General features: G+C 45.4%; 1 protein-coding gene across 3 annotated transcripts in view; it reads left to right on the top strand.

Annotated features, from left to right (window-relative positions):
- Erg (ERG, ETS transcription factor) overlaps positions 1-18,426 on the top strand; it is a 104,319-nt gene extending 85,893 nt beyond the window's left edge. For 2 of the 3 annotated variants that reach the window (XM_023715892.1, XM_023715891.1), the window contains 4 exons: positions 3,964-4,032; positions 5,109-5,165; positions 5,717-5,764; positions 15,112-18,426. In XM_023715892.1, the coding sequence (XP_023571660.1) occupies positions 3,964-4,032; positions 5,109-5,165; positions 5,717-5,764; positions 15,112-15,632 (695 nt within the window). In that variant the 3' untranslated portion in view covers positions 15,633-18,426. The remainder of the gene's footprint in view (positions 1-3,963; positions 4,033-5,108; positions 5,166-5,716; positions 5,765-15,111) is intronic. The other variant, XM_004631764.1, reaches the window with a different exon arrangement.
- Positions 18,427-18,795: the final 369 nt, after the last annotated feature.

The raw sequence follows: 18,795 nt of genomic DNA, 5'->3' as shown, positions 1-18,795 counted from the left end.
CAAGCCTTGAGAGTGTTTGACCTCACCACATAGCACCTTGCCTGGCCTCTGGAGAGCAGGTCACATGAAGGATTACATTCTACAGCCTCTTCCTTTCTTCCTTCATCACCATGACAACCCAGACACTGTGATATGCACCTGGGATACTATGAAAAGGGACCAGAAGGTATAACCTGAACACAGAGCATTGGCTTTGAGGGAGGTATTCTTTGAGTTTCTCAGCTTACTCCTCCCTTGGAGCTCACAGCTTGATGGTGCTCAATGACCAAGTATAGTGGGACAGATGTACTTCTGCTCATCAGACAGTTGTTTTGCAAGGCCTGTATCTTAGGGGAAGGCTCCAGACAATTCCTTGCTTGCCCCTAGCTCCATTATATCTACGTAGCTCTGCATATCCAGACAAGAAGATAGTGCAGATGGTTCCTGGATCTCCGTGTCATTGATGTGGGATTTGGGAAGACTCTAGAAAGATCTAGAGGAAGACAAAGGAGAGCAGCTCAATCATGCCTGGGTTGACTCTGTGCATTCCTTCTATTTCTCAGGCATTTATAGATTGGGTCTGAGCCACAGTTCTTGGTCTTCCTATTTGGCCTTCCCCACTGCACAGAGTGAAGACAAACCTGCTCCCTTTTCACGCAGCATCACCAAGAACTTCCAGGGTTGCTGTGACAGTGTGACATGGGCCCTGAAGGATAAGGATGAGCTCTGTGGCCACCCAGGTTCAGCAGTTGAGGAAGGAAAGTGGATGTGTGCGGGGGGAAAGTGCTGCCGGGCCCCTCTGCCATGAAGTAGTTGAAAGGAAAATGCAAACTTAGTGGACCTCAACCCTCATGGCAAGCGCAGGTGGGATGCTGTGCTGATCCATGGATGCCTCGGGAAAGATAAGGTGGGGAGGAGGCTCACCCGGAGTGAGATGCTGGTCCAGCACCCAGGAACTCAGTAAGGCATTGATGGAGAGGACTAACACCAGTCACACTCTCCATGCTTTTATTTGTCTGGTTCGTGGCGTACAAGATGCTTCTGTAGTTGCCCCAAGCTGCCTCTGAAAGCACTTGTATAAGGTTCAGTTTTTAGGCACAGAATTTCTAATAAAATAGCAGGAGGCATGCCAGAGAGCAGCCTTCCCATATCCAGGGCCTTCTGCCAAAGTGTATGAGTTAATTACCAGCAGGATAAAATCGAAGAGGAATGGAGAGGCTGTTAAAACCATTACCAAAGATCATTTGTATACTTAGTTGTTTTTTGTGGTACTGGGGATTGAACCCAGGCCTTTTACACTGAGCAACTTCCCCAACCCTTTTTAATTTCTTTCTTTTCTTTTCTTTTTTTTCTTTTCTTTCTTTCTTTCTTTCTTTCTTTCTTTCTTTCTCTTTTTCTTTTCTTTTTTTTTGAGACAGGTTCTCCATAATTTTCCAGGGCTGTTCTTACGTTTGTGATTCTCCTGCTTCAGCCTCCCAGCATGCTGGGGTTACAGGCGTAGGCTGCTATTGCTGGCTTGCAATCTATTTTATTAGAAGTCCTATGTTCTGCTATCAGTAAAGGACAAATAGCAAGACTGCATGGATTAGTAATTTTTTGAACAGGCAAGAGTAGTTAGAAATGCTTAGCACTGGCCCTGCTTTGGGGTGGTGTGGCGCGTAGGTTGGCCACCCTGTCCTTCGCTCAGCCAGGCTGTGCTTTGCATTTCCTTGCATGTCACACCCCACAGCAGGGGACTTGTGCCCAGAGCATGTGATCAGTAGCTGATAAGGAAGCACTGGCCCAGAAAGTCACAAAAGCAAACAAAAGCCTGCTTATCTTCCAGGGCACATGTTCATCATTGTTCATACAAACATATCAAATGCTTGCCTGAAAATTAGACTTGACATGAGGCGGTTGAGTTGCTGACTGATTTTTAAGGGAGGTGGTACATGAGATTATTCATCCTGCAAAGAATTTTATGAATAAAGAGGTTCAAAATATTTTTGCAGTCATAGTCGGTGTTTTATTTTTTTCCAGTGACGTCTCACGAGCAGTGCTTTTTCTGCTTTCCCAAGTCCCTTCTGAACCACCCGCCAGCACCTGCGCACAGCTTCCCCGCCTAGTTTTACACCTCAGGTGAAAGTAATCACCCTGGGATTTTTAAAAAACACGGGAGCCCTCCCACTTTGCATACACCCGGGTCAGCTGGCATCTGTGACAAGATCCTGACTCTGCAGACACAAGATAAGAAAACACCCAGATCTGGCCTATAGACCCCACTTTGACCTGTCTCTATAGTATCTTGCCCTTCCCTTTTGTAACCGGGGTCCCCTTTGCTTCTGAATAGTTGACGGTGTGTTAGGGTTGCCTTCCTAATAGGTTCTTCTTTCTGAGACAATTCTCTTATTGAAGCTGTAGTTAACCACTCTTTTTTTCTTTTTTTTATAAAAGTGTAACTGGCTGAGAATCCTTGTGCAAAATGCTCTCAGGGAATGAAATTGAGTTTTAGTTGTAAATTGATAGCGGCTGTGCTTATTCCCACGTGGGGTCCAAGCTCCAGAAAAGTGAAGCTGTGAGGAGCTGGGTGGGAGACTTGACGCCTCCAGAATGCAAAACTGCCAGCTTAGAGGGAGGGTGAGCAATGGCAGAGCTTAAAGAGCAAAATTATCTAATCCTTCAAAACTCAAGGGTCAGGTTTCACAGACCACACTAGTTGCAAGACAGCTGAGCCAAACGCACCAAATGCATTAAGACCGTTCTGTGTGGAGTTTCACATAGCACTCCTGGCCTCTCAGGGTATGGAAACAGAAGGAGAAGTGTATTCTGCAAGATAGCCAGGCTCAGTGAAGACTGGGCCAGATGAGCTGCCACTCCAAAATGAGGGTAAATGATGTATTTAAAGAGAGCCTTAAATCCTCCCATTACCTGGCCCTCTACATGAGATTTGCAGTTACTTTCTGGTGTTCAGGCAGCAGAGCCCCTGGGGAAAATCAGCTTCCAGTCAGCCTATGATAGCACTTGACACTGAGCTGGGACCCTCCATCCAAGGAGGTAGCTTTGAAAATCAGATAGATTTTAAAGAAAAGAAATGGCTCTATGATAAGACAGCAGGTAGAAGTAGCTGCACATGTACATAGTGATAATATAATAATGCTTCTGGAATATACTTTGTACAGGAACTTGAAATAAGTTAGAGGCTTGATCACTATCAGCAGAACTCAGAATGAGATGTGGAAGTATAATTATTAGATTTGCATATGCAAAGTGCAGGGAAGGTTTATAGGATATGTGATGTTACATTATAAATCACAGCATAGGCCCAAGCTCTAAAGGTTATTAGTGTATGGGGTGGGTGATAAGATCTCAGTCTTGTCATTTGTTTCATGCAATTCATTTTAGAGAAATTCTAAGTCTATCTTTTTGAAAAGGAAAAAAGACGAATTAAGGTGGGCAGTATAAAAAAAATGAGGGGAGAATGAAGAGTGGCAACTCACAAACACAAGGCTAAGAAGGAAGTAAACCATGCCCAAGAAAGGGAGAAAGAAAAGGAGCATGAACACCATTGGTTGGGTTTGGGGACAGACCTCAAACAGAAAGCACTGGGTCCCCCACTTGTGAGCTGCTCTGGATGGGCTGTGAAGATGAAAATGGGTAGAGTCAGACCAGTCCTTGGTGGAAACATGGAATGAGATTGTCAAAAGCTCTGAATGCAATCTTAACCTCTGACCTTAGGAAGATGCTCTAAAAGAGTAGCAAGCTCTGGAAGAATCTGCCAGGGGAAGTTTTCAGATAAACTAGGAAGAGGATTTTTAAATCAACAAAATACATAAAATCGTAACTTGTAAATAAAACCCAAACCTAATGGAATCTAGGTTGACTATTTCTTGGGATTACTGGATTTTATTACATGGTATTTATTCTAATAAACACCAAATAAAAACCAAGGCAGCTGCTACACAAATGCCATTGCAGAGTTCTGAGTCGATGTATGTGTCTTTACAGATTTACCTTACGAGCCTCCCCGGAGGTCAGCCTGGACCAGTCACAGCCACCCCGCCCCTCAGTCCAAAGGTACTTGATGTGCCCAGCACAAGGTGTGGGGCAGTGCTGGGTGGAGGGAGTAAGTCTCTGGAGTTGGTCTGTGTCGCAGGGTTTGTTCCCTTGGTGACAAAGACAACTGACCTCTAAATGCAGTGATTCTTTCTCTGTTGGGTAATCTCCCACTTCATAACTGGAAGAAATGAATGAGGTGGCGTCTTCTGCCTCCCTCCCTCCCTCTCTTCTTTCCTTCTTCCTTCCCTCCTTCCTTTGTTCCTTCTTTCTTTCCTTTTATTTTCTTTTTCAGGGTATTAAGGCTTAAAAGCAGGGCCTTTGCACTGAGCTATATATTCCTAGCCCTTTTCAAATTATTTTTTTAAAATCTATTTATTTATTTATTTATTTATTTATTCATTTTGGTGCAGGGTCTCTCTACACAGCATGCCTGGTGTTCTTCGGCTCGCATGGCATGTGGCACCAGGGATTGAACCCAGGTCCTTGCATTTGCCAGGCAGGCACTTAGACCGCTGAACTATCTCCTCAGCCTTCGCAGCCCTTTTATTAATTTTACATTTCGGAACAGGGTCTCACTTAAGTTGCCCAAGCTGTTCTCAACCTTGTGATCCTCCCGCTTCAGCCTCCCAGAGTGCTTAAATCACAGGCCCATGCCTCATGCCTCCTGTGGACCTTAGCGTGGAAAACACATGTTCGTGGGATGTTCATATACAGCCTGAACGGCCAGTGTTTTCCTCCATGGGTAGCACATAAAACTAGCGTTGGCTTTGTTTGACCTGACAGGTTTCCTTCTATCTGTTTATGTTAAACTATGGCTGACTTTAGGCTGTTTTGTGAGCCAACTCAAAGTATCTTTCTACTTTTAGAACGAATATGGTGTATATTTTTAAAATAATGAAGTGTCCTTTGGTGTTACAAGGTTTGCATTTGATTTCACTGGTGGGAGAATTTCTCCCACCCCGAGATGCTTCTTGCTTTAAGCCTTTCAGGACTGTGAAGAGAGCTGTTGGTGGATGACGGTATCAGCAGCAGCTCCAAGGGCTGAGAACGCGTCCAAGCTGTAGCTAATGGTCCTTTTACTTTTGGGTTTTCAGCTGCCCAGCCATCTCCTTCCGCAGTGCCCAAAACTGAAGATCAGCGCCCCCAGCTAGGTACGTTTTGAGGATCGTCGGGCAATGGTGGAGAAGCTGCCAGCGTGGCAGGGTATTGCCACAGGGTGTGGCTTTTAAATGGACCTAGTGCCGTGTTCCTTCTTACAAGTGCCATGCACACAAAATGCCACCAAAGCACCAGTCTGCTGGGTCACAGCCACGGGACTTTGGCTGGAGCTTTGCGAGCCCTGTGTGGCGGATGCAGAGGAAGCGCTGCCTTGCGTGCAGGCCGCTTCTCCCTGACCTCCCGGCACCTGCACCAGAGCCCGCGCTTCATCGGATCCCTGGGGCCAAGTGGGGACTCAGTTCACATTTCCCCCTTTTTTATCTGAGTCAAACTGAGTTCCAGGCAGCGCATTGAGAAGCTGGGGAATCCAAGCTCCCCTGTCAGCTAAAGGCTCTAGCAAGGAGTGTGTCTGAGGCCTGTGTGACATCCTGTTTCATGTGTGAGGTGGAGGCAGTTGGTCTTGGGTGGGGGACATTTTTGGGCTGGAAGTCATACCACATTGAGTCCCCACTTCGGGATTTGACTTCTTACCTTTCTGTTGCAGACCCTTATCAGATCCTTGGACCGACAAGCAGTCGCCTTGCCAATCCAGGTGAGAGCCAACTGGTGATTCTTTCCTTACCTGGTTTTCTTTTGGGCAGTGGGAACTTTGAAAGGAAGATGTGTGTGTATTGGTGAGAAATTTCCTTTAACTGAACCAATTTTAGTTTTAAGTTCCCCTAAATTATTCTCCTTAGTGGGAAAGAAAAAAATAATCAGGATGTACATTAAGACATTAGCTTCAGCCAAAAGCACCGGCACCCAACCGAGCTGTGACAGCCTTCCACTGTGCGCTGCGACAGAGAGCAGCAGTCACGATGGCTTCAGGAGCACAACCTGATTGTCTCCCAGTTCTGGAAGCTGCACTTCTGCGTCAGGTGTCAGGCACAGCCCTTTCGGGGCCGTGAGGCAGGCTCTGTCCTGGACACCTCCCTTGGCTGGTGGATGCCTGCCGTCACCTCTTGGCTGTCTTCTCTGCATGGTCATCTTCATGTCCAAACTTCTCCCTTTTCTTAAAATTAAAGTTATTGGTGCCATTTAGGTAGACAAAATGATCACACTCATATCAGGGGATTTGTACCTGTATGTGATGGGTCTTGATTTTTCTTTTTCCCATTCCCCTCTTTCCTTTCAACCTCTCCTGTCTCTTTATTTACAAAAGCTTTGCTTCCATTTTATCCTTCTTTTCTCATTTAGTTTCTTTTCCCTCCCTGCTTTCTTCCCCTCATCCCTAGTTCCTTTTGAACATCTTCTTCCTATTTCGCAGTATCTGTTCCACATTTTGATTCTTATTTACACTTTTGATTTCTCACACCAGAGAGACAATGGGATGTTTGAACATATGTGTCCAATTTGTTTCACTTAAGAGTATGATGCTAACTTAAATTTGTTTACCTTTAAGTGTCTTAAATTTATCCTTCTTTATGGCTGAGTAGTTCTCTATTGTAAAAAAAAATATTGTTTTAATCCTTTCCTCAGTTGATGGCATTTGTGCTGTTTCCAAGATTTAGCTATTATGAACTGGGCCTCTATAAACATGAGTTTACATATATCACTGTGGTATAATGCTTTTAATTTTTTTGGGAAGGTGCCAAAGAGAATAGCTAGGTCAAATGGAGTGTCTAGTCCTAGTTTTTTGAGGAATTCCCACAATGATTTCCACAGTGGTTGTACCAGTCTGCACTCCCACCAGCAGTGGAGAGGGGTTCATTTTTCCCCACAATTATGGCAGCATTTCTTATGGGCTGATTTTTGTAATGGTAGCCATTCTTTCTGGAGTGAGATGGAATCTGTGTTGTTTTAATTTATATCTCTTGAATGACCAATGATGTTGAACCTTTTTTTCATATATATATTTGCTCTTTATGTTTTCACTGAGGAGCGTGTATTTATTTCAGATGCTCATTTTTGGATTGGGTCTCTAAATTTTGGGAATCTGATTTCTTTCAGTTCTTTGTATGTTCCAAATATTAGTCCTCTGCCTGAGGAACAACTGGCAAAAATTTTTTCCCACTCTAGTTTGTCTCTTCACTCTGTTGGTGATTTGTTTTGCTGTGCAAAGCTTTTTTTATAAGATGAGATCCACTTGTTGATCTCATCAAGTGAGATCAACACTACAAACACTTCTTTGTAGTATTTCCCATGTGATTGAGGTTTTATTCTTGAAATATTTGCCTTTACCAATGTCTCCAAGAGCTCTGCCTATTCTCTCTTCCAGAAGATTTAGTGTTTCTGTTTTAATATTTTTATCTTTGATCCATTTCAATTTTAGTTTGGTGCATGGTGATGGACACAGGCCTAGTGTGAGTCCTTGGCATGTAGAAAACCAGTTTTTCTAGCACCATTTGTTAAAGATGCTGTTTTTCTCCAGTGAATGTGTTTGGCCCTTTTGTCAAAGATAAGGGAGCTAGATGTGTTTGGAGTCAGCTACCTTCCCCTTTTTAAAAGGACACCAGTCATGTAGGAACACGGCCCACTCCAATGACCTTACTTTGACTTGATTACCTACTTGAAGACCTGGTCTTCATAAAAGGCCACGTCCTGAGGTTCTGGGATTTGAACTTGAAGAGAAGAATTTTGAAGGGACACAATTCAACCCATTACCCAGCAGATAAAATAATAGGTCTTAGGGAGAGAATCTTAATTCCAACCACAAGACTTCCAGATAGGGTCATCTCCCATGGTCTGTTTCTGAGTTTAGCTGTGAGAAGAAGGTACAGGTTCTTAATTGGCTCATGTGTTGCCAGTTCCTTGCCGAGGACTGTCACCTGTCCTCACTTTGCAGTGCCAGCTAAATTGCTCTGTTTGTTTGTATTCAGATCATAACCAGCTGTGCTGGCAGCAGTTTCAGAAAATCTCAGCATATGCTGCGTGTTCCTTGCCACAGATTCCCATGCCAGGGTGCACAGCGAGTGCAAGTTGAAATCTTTGTCTCCTAAACACCCAGACCCAGTCAGGGCTGGGAAACAACAACAGAAAAGTCAGCCTCTCTCAGCAGCCATCCTTATGTGAGAGTGCAGACCTTGAGAACACAAAATATTACTGAGCAACTGAAATTTTGGTAAATGTTAATTAATTCAATAGCTATTTTCTAAGCAGTCAGATAACTAAAGGACACTTTGTTGCTTTAGTCCCAGCCTAAATGAGGTGCTCAACACTTTTCTGTTGAGCAATTAAATGACAAGACTAATACAGCACAGATCTTTGGCTCAAGAGCTGTCACCTAGGGGAGGGAAGAACATGGGTGCTGATGACACTGCTCGATGCACAGGGTCACAGGGTCCTCATGTGAGTGTCCACTGGGAGTCACATTTCCTGTGTGGGACCCTCTTATACTTCTGTTCAGTCTTCCATTGGCAGCTGCCTCAGAAACATTTGAATAAAAATAATGACTGCAGTTTCAGGATGATTATAATCCATCATGCTTCAGGAAGACTGATCTGGCAGCAGCGCTCAGGACAGATTAGAAGGGAGGAAAGCATGGAAGTCATAGTACTCTGGGAATGTTAATACAATGATGTGAAATACCACCTGAGCAGCTCCCTGTGCTGTCCCCATTGATGTGTTGATGCCCATGGACCCCTTTGGGAGCTACTATCAAGCCTAAATGTTAAATGCATTTTGCAGAAGAATAATCAGAGAGGCCCAAAGAAAAATAGCAGCTTTCCCTGAATCACACCAATCAAGACTGGGTTTTCTCAGCCCACGCAGCCTTTAACCAAACACAAAGGGAGGAAGGGGGTTGTATCAGTCAGTGTTTGCTAGAGAAACAGGTGTAACACAAGCTACACAAGTGTGTAAGAATTTATAAGACCAGCTTCTGATGGTCAGCCACAGAGTCAGATGAGGAGGTCTGCAGAGGGTTTCTGCACACCAGAGACTGAGGAATTCAGTCCAGGGTCTGGAGCTTCCTGCAGCCCCCTAAGAGTCTTGTGTCAGGAGGCTGATGGATCCCTAGTGGAAGCCAGGAGATGACACCCTCCTGGAGCAGAAGCAGATCTGTCCTCCTTCACTTCTGCTTTGTGCCATCCAGCAGCCAGCTGCCTTAGGACCTTCTACACCCTTGGGTGTGGAATCCTAAACCATGTCAGCTGGGTTTCTCTTACTCAAGCTGACACAACCATCATGGAGGTCATGGAGACCAGGGACCTCGAGGGTAGAAGGCAAGGACTTTCCTTCCCCTGAGCAGTAGGAGGAATCTGAAGTCAGTAAAGAAGCACAAGCAGTCCAGCTATGCCATACAAGACAGAACTGGCATTGCGCTCATACGCTTGGTCCGAGGGGAATCATCCTCAATGCAAAGATGTCATGCAGCATCCTGCATGTGCCAGTTAGCTTCCCAACATCTCAAATACAAAAGGCATTGTGTGCTTTGGGCATCACTTCTGAGAAAAGTGTGTCCTGAGCCCTCATGTCCTCCGTCACAGGCAACTCAGCTCCTTTATGTCCCAACAGAATGGCTCGGAATTTGACAGCTCCTGTGAAGAATGGAAATCATTTTTCCACCAGAGAGCTTTCTGGACTCTGACCCACAGCTTCCTTAATGCTGGGTGGATATTCATGTGGGTCAGGGTGCCTGAAAACATACTCTGCTTCACACAGCGCTACGTTTCGGGATGTTTTGCCATTCACCAGGAGATGGAAGCATGGAATATTCCAGGGGAGCCCACCAAAATTGAGGCCCAGGCAGAGGACCCCCTGAGAACACAGTGTGCAGTTGTTGGTGCAGGCTTATGTATGGTGGCCTGGAGTCTGATTTCCTACATCTGCTGACCTCAAGCAACAATACCCCGTCCACCTCTGTGGGCTCCTATTTCCCATCTATCCAGTGCCTTACTCACATGATTCTTATAAGAATAAGATAATTCTTACAGTGTTTAAGAGAGTGTTTGCCTATACTAAGCTACCAAACTATTTCAGCCAGCCCTTAGTACCACCCCAACCTTCTGTGTGGCCAGCCTGGTGGCCTTTGGTTCCTTTTGGCATTTCTCATCTCTCAGGAGACCTTTCCATGAATGCTGGTACCCAGTGTACACAAACCATGACCATTTCACAGGGAGCTCACTGTCACAGTGGCCCCGCAGGGAGTTCCTTTCCCAGTTACTCTCCCTTTACCGCTGGGGACACTGAGGCCCAGAGGTTGAGGAAGTTGCCTGAGGTCCTCTTGGTGGCACAACCAAGATTCATCCAACATGGTGGTGCCAGATCCACTGTGGAGCCTGCCTGGCCCTGCCACACTGGGTATCTAAGCAGCGGCACCATCCTCCCGACAAAGGCCTCCCTGGGGCACCCACCAACACCAACTGCTGCAGAGAGTGGCCCCAAACTAGTGCCCCTTGATGCTGGCTGGGCCCTGGCTGCCTTAGTTGTGGCCTTGGCCTTGCCTCCCTCCATGGTTCGAGAACTGTTGTCTTTTGCTCTTTCTACTCAGTCTCTACCTCACTGCTGTCATGTTTTCTTGCTTTTTCCTTTCTGTTTTTTCAGTTTCAGAAAAGCATTTTTAGAGTCTTTAGTTTCATTAGTCCCTATTGGCGGTGCCTGATGAGTCCACTCACAGTGGGGGTCGGCGCATGCACAGAGCACTGCTTCCTTCTTGGAACCTCCCCTCTCTCTCTATCTCTTGGTCCTCTGCCCTTTTGCACAAGATCTAGCTCCGTTTCCTATTGTCTCTGCAGTATACTATACTTCCACTAGTCTCAGGAAACTGGCACTGTATGGTCATGTCTAGATGTTGCCCAAAGCCTCATGCAGTCAGAGGTGGGGCTTTCTTAGAGGTGGCTGGATCCAGAGTGTGTGACACTGGGTTTGACTCATGGTGCAGTGCTAGGCTCACAGGTACTAGCACTAAGGGTGTGAGGTGAGTGCTGCCTGGCCTGAGTAGTCCGAATAAAGTAAAAGGGACAGAAAGACACCATTAAGGTGATTGCCACCTTCTGGCTGCTGTGAACTGTTTCTTCTCTGTGATGCCCCTCTGCCATGTGCCACCATGCCTTGGAGCCAGCCACTAATGGACTGAAATCTCCACACACTGAGCTAAATAAACCTTTCTCCCTTAACTTGTGGGTGTTGGATATTTTATCTCAGCAATGGGAAAAGTAACTGAGGCAGGTTCCTCGCACATCTTTACAATTTTAACTCTTTCCCTTCTCTTCTTCCCATCTCCACAATCTGCCTCTTTGCTTCCTATCATCTTTTATTTTATTCTTTAAATTATTAATATTTTAGATCTATCCTATTAGAGAAGGCACGTGATATGCAACCTTCTGTGTCTGAGTTGTCTCACTCAGGTCTCAAGGAGCATCCAACCTCCTGCTCATGACGCCAGTGCGTCCTTCCTTAGGGCAGAGAAGGGCCTTGCTGAGTGTAAACACCATACTTTATCCATTCAGCTGCTGATGGGCATATAGGCTGCTTTCTCGAAAACCTGAAAACGAAAATTCCTTTTTATCCAGCTCTGTCACTTCTGGTCTTTTCCCCAAAGCAGACCTCTTATCATAGGACAGGTACATACCCAAGTCTGTAGACTTTCCCTCTGTGGTCCTCAAAGAGTACTTTTTGCCCACAATGGAAGAATAGCCTCTGTCCTCCTGAGCTCCGCCTGCTCCCTTCCATCCTGGCTCTTTTTCCTTACCCCAAATCCCATCCTTTTAGTTTCTCAGCCTAGGTAAAAACTAGCTTCTCCTTCCAAATGTCCCAAGGACAGCATAGAAAGAGTGAGGAAAGCAGCAGGAAGGGTTTTACCAAACAAAGAGGCCTCATCAGGAGGAGTGGTGGTGCTGGTGGGGGGCAATGCTTGTCTTTGAAGAGTTCCTTCCACCTCACTGGTTTGGCCACCTTTAGGCCTCTCCAAACACTGAACATTCTTGTTTTATAGAATCCTGTTTGTGCCCTAAAATGTACCACATTGCAGGTCACAGGGGAACATTCTGACACTAAAATAAGGATTTTAACAAATGCCTTGGAAATTCTGTGGCCAAGAGTTTCTCATTCGCTGTTGGCCATGACTTGCCAGCAGCCAGAGAGCCCCCCAGCACCCTGGAGCATTCTTGTGTGGCGAGAAAACAAGCTCTCCACAGGGTATGCAGTGAACTTTGTTATGAAAATGCAGTGTAACAATTACTGAGTTTGATAGCATGCTACATTTTGTAATGTTACCTTAAGCATTCCTGGATTTTATGTTTTATTCTGTGTGGAAGCTGATGAGTTTTACTCATAGGTAGCTTAGTTCTTTTTTTTACAAGTGAATAAAAAATAATTTTAAAAAGCCAGTTAAAAACGATACAGAATTTCACTAAGCAAAAGGATAGGCATTCAACAGCGGTTATTATATTACATATTGTTGTCTTCAAATTAGTTTTTCAGATTAACAGTTGTAAGCACGCAAAATTGGTCAACAATTATAAAAAAATCAAAAGGAGAGAAACAAAATTTTAAGCATTAATTGCTTCTTTCAGTAGGCCAGCAAAAATCAGCAGTTCAATTATCCAAACTATCCTGTGTATATACATATATATATTCCTTTTCCCCTTTTTTCTTTCATTTGTTTTCCTTTTCTTCTTCCCCTCATCCCAGTTATTCCTTCCCTTTGACCAGTTTCTTCTTTTCTGTTGTACATTTCAGAATGGATTTACTCTATCAGGTTCTTACACTAGGAGATAATACAATGTTTATACATGTGGTTCTGATTTATTTCACTTAGGAGTATGTTTTCTAGTTGTATCCATTTACCTATAAAAGCCTTGGCTTTATCTTTTTTTTTTTATAGCTGAGTAGCACCCCATTGTATAAAAATGCGTCTTTTTTATCCATTCCTCAGTTGGTGCAGGTAACTGAGTTCTGTATCACAGGCCTGAGTCTCTCATCATCTGAGCTACCAAGTACAACAGCCTAGTGGGAAACCATCTGGTCTTCCCTTTGAGCTCCGAGTTCCCAACTGTGAATGTAGATCTCCGCCTGTCCAGCTCATGCAAAGGAAGAGAGAGAGGAGACTGCTTCTCTCCACTGCTTCCTTCCAACACATGTTTATTAGGACAAAAGACAAAGGACACATTCCCCAGAAGTGAGGCTAGGGCTTACACAGGTCCCCAGGGTTATTCTGGCTGTTTAGGCAAGGGTATGTATTTATACCAAATCTGTGGATCTACTCTCTATGGGAGGAAGTCAACACTGAATATTTATTTTCAAACAACTGTATATGTTTACAGGGAAGCATATGTTATACTGTTAAATCCAAAACTCATGGTTCTTCCTTATTCACAGGTCATCCGTGGAATTTTTTTTTCCAAATTTTCATCTTTTGGTTACAATGTATTTACTCAAACCATATGGCTCTTTCATATCATGCACATAATGCATATTAATGAAATGTGGGAGGCAACAAAAGTTGAGGGAGAACAGTTTGTATATGCAGTTCGAGAAAGCAGCAGAGGCTTCCGTCACATTGAGCTACAAGCTGTTAATACATTTCAAATGTGTTGCTAGTCTGAAAACGATGCCTTTGCAGTACATATGTGAAGGAGGTGACCTTTCTCACAATGCAGTTGTATGGGTGAGTTCATACACACCCATTTTCCTGTAGCTGGCGTGGAAACAAGGGCTTATGGGTTGGACAATTTATACAGGGATATAGGAATATATATTTATTATTGACTTTCACCATTCATCAGTTCCCCAGTGAGTGACAGGTTGAAGGTACTTTAATTGTCCCATCTGCTGATATTGCTTATCATATCATAAGTGGCATTTGTGTAGTAATCCCAGTGCAACGCTGTAGTGGAGCTTGGGTGGAAATATGTACCTCCCGACAACTCTGAGCTTGTAAAATCTGTGTGACACACCAGTTGAGCTTGTCCTGACTCTCCATTTTAAGATCAGTGTTCCCCACTTCTTGCCACTTGGGGGTCTTCAGTCAGCCTCAAGCATTAGAGGCTGGAATGATGCGTTCAGGTCTTTCCGATTGAAGAGACATTAAAGCCATCTCCACAGGCCCTCAATGGGACTTTGCACCCCTGGCTAGGTGACACAGGGCAGCATGTGGATTTCCATGAGGATATGTTTGCTTCCATACCGGAAATGGGCAATCTCATTGGGACAGAGCCAGCTTTTTTCTAAACTTCCTCATTTTGAGCGGGTTAATTCTCTTCTAGGAAAACTGGACAGAATTGCTTTGTGAGAGCCAGCACAATGTTATGTCAGAAATGATGATGTTTACTTCCATTCTCTATCTTTTTCCATAAACTTTTAGATGCTCATTTCCTCAGCCTGACTTTTATTATTTTACATGACCTAGCCAACACAAACGGTACAAAGTCATTATTGCCATCCACAGAAGGGCATTTGCTGCCTCACAAAATAGGAAAAAATAGCTCTTTCATTCCTAAAACTCCAGGTGGAACTGGCTGTTCTGTGAAGGAAGTCATAAATGGCTGGAGCCACCCTGACCTTTGCCCCGTGTGAATTCCCTGCATTCCACAAAGGACGTGGGCTTGTTAGCTCACCCCAAGAATGGACAAGGATAGTGGTTATCCTAGGCCAGGTTTTCTAGTTGCAGAGCTGGGAGTAAGGGTATTGGCACAAGTGACTCATTCAGGACGTCATGAGAAGGTGTGAGGGAGACCCATCAATGAGATACTTGCTCAGCCCAGTCCTGGGGGGCCCTGACTCTTTCCTGCAAGCGAGGTCAGCTTGTGCTTCCCTGTATTGGTCTGACTTTGGGGTTCTTGGGGTGGATGAGGCAGCTCCTGTCCAGCCATGTCTAGTTGTCTGCAGACATTGGCAGCCCAAGAGCAGCCATGGCCAAGATGGGGACAGGCTGATCCAGGGAACCCAGGCCGCCCTCCAGGATGCCCCACTCTCAGTGGCCTGCTCTCACTGGTGCTTTGTGTCCTCTGTCATCCCCAGGTAGTGGCCAGATCCAGCTGTGGCAGTTCCTCCTGGAGCTCCTGTCTGACAGCTCCAACTCTAACTGCATCACCTGGGAGGGTACCAACGGGGAGTTCAAGATGACTGATCCGGACGAGGTGGCCCGGCGCTGGGGAGAACGCAAGAGCAAGCCCAACATGAATTATGACAAACTCAGCCGTGCCCTTCGCTACTACTATGACAAGAACATCATGACCAAAGTCCATGGGAAGCGCTATGCCTACAAGTTTGACTTCCATGGGATCGCCCAGGCCCTGCAGCCCCACCCCCCTGAGTCATCCCTCTACAAGTATCCCTCGGACCTCCCGTACATGGGCTCCTACCATGCCCACCCACAGAAGATGAACTTCGTGGCTCCCCACCCTCCAGCCCTCCCTGTAACCTCCTCCAGCTTCTTTGCTGCCCCCAACCCCTACTGGAATTCCCCAACTGCAGGCATCTACCCGAACACTCGGCTTCCAGCCAGCCACATGCCTTCCCACCTGGGCACTTACTACTAGGCACCCCATGGAGGCCTTTCCTGCCACCGGGCCTCCCCCATGGATGTTTCAAACTCTGTGGGACAACAGGGATCAGAAGTGCCTCAAGGCAAAGAAGAGGCTTGGCTGGGTGGGGGAAAGGAACCAGAGAGTCCTAAAGACTCACAGTGGGGAGGGAGTTACTAAAATATTACTACAGACCTACAGAGGGTGCTCAGAGCATTTTGAACATGGGCATGTCACCTGTGGGCTAACCTTGCCAAGGACATTGTACGTAGAAGCATGAAGTTGCAAGGACAAGTGCCAAAGAGTGTGGCCTTAAATAGTGTAGAGATCATAGAGTAGAGGTTGGGGGTCTGCTCAGGAGGCCTGGGATTCAACTGAAGCAGTAAAGGTATCAGTCTTGGTCTAGCACATCATTTAGAGTGTCATGCAAGGAAAACTACCTGTATTTAAAAATAGGAACATATCAAAACCAAAACAAAATCAGAAGACCAGAGAGAGACTGGCGCCCTCATGGAAGCTGGGATGGGACTCTGCAGTGCTTGCTGTTTTGGTTGGAATCAGATTCATTCCCTCTGGTGGGAGCAAGCAGCCCTCTCCAACTGTGAAGACAACCAGTCTGCATCTCCTTTACAGTATTGCAAGAGCCATGAGCCAGATGTTGGACTGAGGAAGTGAACAGAGGGTGAGCGCGTGGTGGTAGATGAGAGCTGAAGGACAAAGAGGAGGAGAGGAGGAGGAGCAGCAGCAGCAGCAGGAGGAGGAGGAGGAGGAGGAGGAGGAGGAGGCAAAAGTGGGAAGAACCTTCTCTGGGATTAGAACAATTTGAGACCATGGAGAGTGAGTCGTGGGGACTCGTGGTCTGATACAGTCAGTGTTATACCAAAGCCAACGTGAGGAGGAAGGACACAGCCTCACGGAGGGAGGTGGAAGTAGAATTCAGGACCAAAAATGTGCATCTCTTTTTATGTTTATCAAGAGAAAATTTAAACTGGAATTGTCTGATATTTAAAAGAAACATTCAGGACCTCAGCATTCTGGGGCTCTGTCCCCACAGGGTCAGGTCAGAGATGGCCTCCGTGGCCACCACAATCAGAGATCGCATGTGCATTTGGAGTAGGTGGGCTCCAGGTTGCCTTTTTGAGTCGCGAACGCTGTGCGTTTGTCAGAACGAAGTATACAAGTCAATGGGTTTTTTTTTCCTTTTTATATAATAATTATATAACTTATGCATTTATACACTACGAGTTGATCTCGGTCAGCCAAAGACACATGACAGAAAAGGAGACAATCAGAGATGTGATGTGGCCTTGAATTTTAACTCTGTATGCTTAATGTTTACAATATGAAATTATTAGTTCTTAGAATGCAGAATGTATGTAATAAAATAAGCTTGGCCTAGCATGGCAAATCAGATTTACGCAGGAGTCTGCATTTGCACTTTTTAGTGACAAACGTTGCCTAATAGAAACTTGTGCTGAACATTATGGGTTTTGTGTTATCCTTTCACTGTGGGAAGTTATGTGGCTGAGTGCAAAGGGAACAGGGGAACAGGGTCTCTCTTATTTCTTGCACCTTGTACAACAGAAGGACCCCAAATTTCACCTTGGAGCCTCTCTATTTCTAGAAGAGAAAAGCACCTCTAATGCTGAGGTTGAATGAAAAAAAAAATGCAGTTCAGCACTAGTCACAAATCATCCCAATTCCTGCAAGGATCCTAAAACACTTGTAGAATGGTGAGGGAAACATTGCTCTTACCACAGGCTGTATTTTTTAATTATTATTATTATTATTATTATTATTATTGGTAAGTAAATCATTAGAGACAACTACAAATTCCCCCTGCAAAGCGGCAGGGGCAGCTTCTACGTTTACCCCTTGGCCTGTCTCTCTCAGCATCTCATCAGTGAGACGGTTGCTATGACTTTTCCTGCACCAGAAAAATCTGGGCATTGTGGCTTGAGACTGCCCATTCTGGGGCCAGAGGTCCCCAGCTTTCTGTGGCTATGATCCAAAGTCAATTTCCAGGATGTCTTCTCTCTACTATGTGCTACAAGTGCCTCTCACTTTGGCCAAGGTGAAGGGGGTGCAGTGTGTGTGACACCCATCACCTGTGAGAAGGAATGAGCCTCCACGCCTTCTTAGCCCGAGCCACTTTCATAGCAATGTGGGCTTGTTTTGCACTTTGTAATCCCTTTGCTATGATTAAACAAAGTTGCCAAATCTCTCTGCTGTGAATATGTTGGCAGTGGTCTTAAAGTCGATAGGATATGGTTACCCAAGCTTCAGACACCCCTCATTACTGGGCTTGAAAAGAGCCCAGCCATCAATCATCTGCAGCAGCTTGGGAAAGGCCCACAACGTGCCTGTATCTCCTTAGGAAAAAAATAAAAAGCAGGAGAGCTAACAGCTATGGGTGACCCAAAGGGTTCTAACAGAAAAGATTGCTTTCTTTTGGAATACAGAGCCGAGGCACACCTACACTCTGCAAAAACTAAATGCAACTATATTTGGATAATCACTCAGTTCTCTCTTTCAAGATTATAGCGTGAGCAAAATAATCAAAACGGCATGATTTTCACATTTAGTTCTAACAGATGTTTCCCATTTGATTCCATGCCCCACTCACAATCCAGGTTAATAGCAAATCTCAGGATAAGCATGAGCAACCAGGAGTAACTTTGAGATAACGTGATCACTGGGATTCCCCTGAATAAATAACTTTTTGACTGTCTTGAAATAACATCCTGCCCCACTCCTGTCTTGACCAAGTAGGATTTGAGACCCCTCTCCAGGTCGTCTTCATCACTGTGCAACCCTTCTCTCATTTCTTTGTCTGCACTGATTTCAGATCAAGCTCCCGGCAAAGCCTCATTCCCACTGGCAAGGGGTTTGTCTCCAGTAGTGTTTCAGTTTACACATGGTGAAATCCCTAAGTCTCAGTCCAGACTTTATTTCTGATCCCAGTCTGATGGCCTCATTTCAGGCTGGGGGTGGGGGTTCAGGGCGACATGATTTGTCAACACTAGCAGTGGCTGAGTTCCTGGCCCCAGGAGCACAGACCCTAGTGGATGCCTTTGGATGACAGGCCAGCCTAAATGGCCAGACTCACTAGCTGGGAAGTGACAGCAGCAGGGAAACTGGACATCTTGCAGACCTCAAGCTACCCCTCACCGGTGGG

This window comes from Octodon degus, unplaced genomic scaffold (genome assembly GCF_000260255.1).
Source record: "Octodon degus isolate 3935 unplaced genomic scaffold, OctDeg1.0 scaffold00045, whole genome shotgun sequence".
NCBI lineage: Eukaryota > Metazoa > Chordata > Mammalia > Rodentia > Octodontidae > Octodon > Octodon degus.
This window is presented reverse-complemented; position numbering and strand designations above follow the sequence as displayed.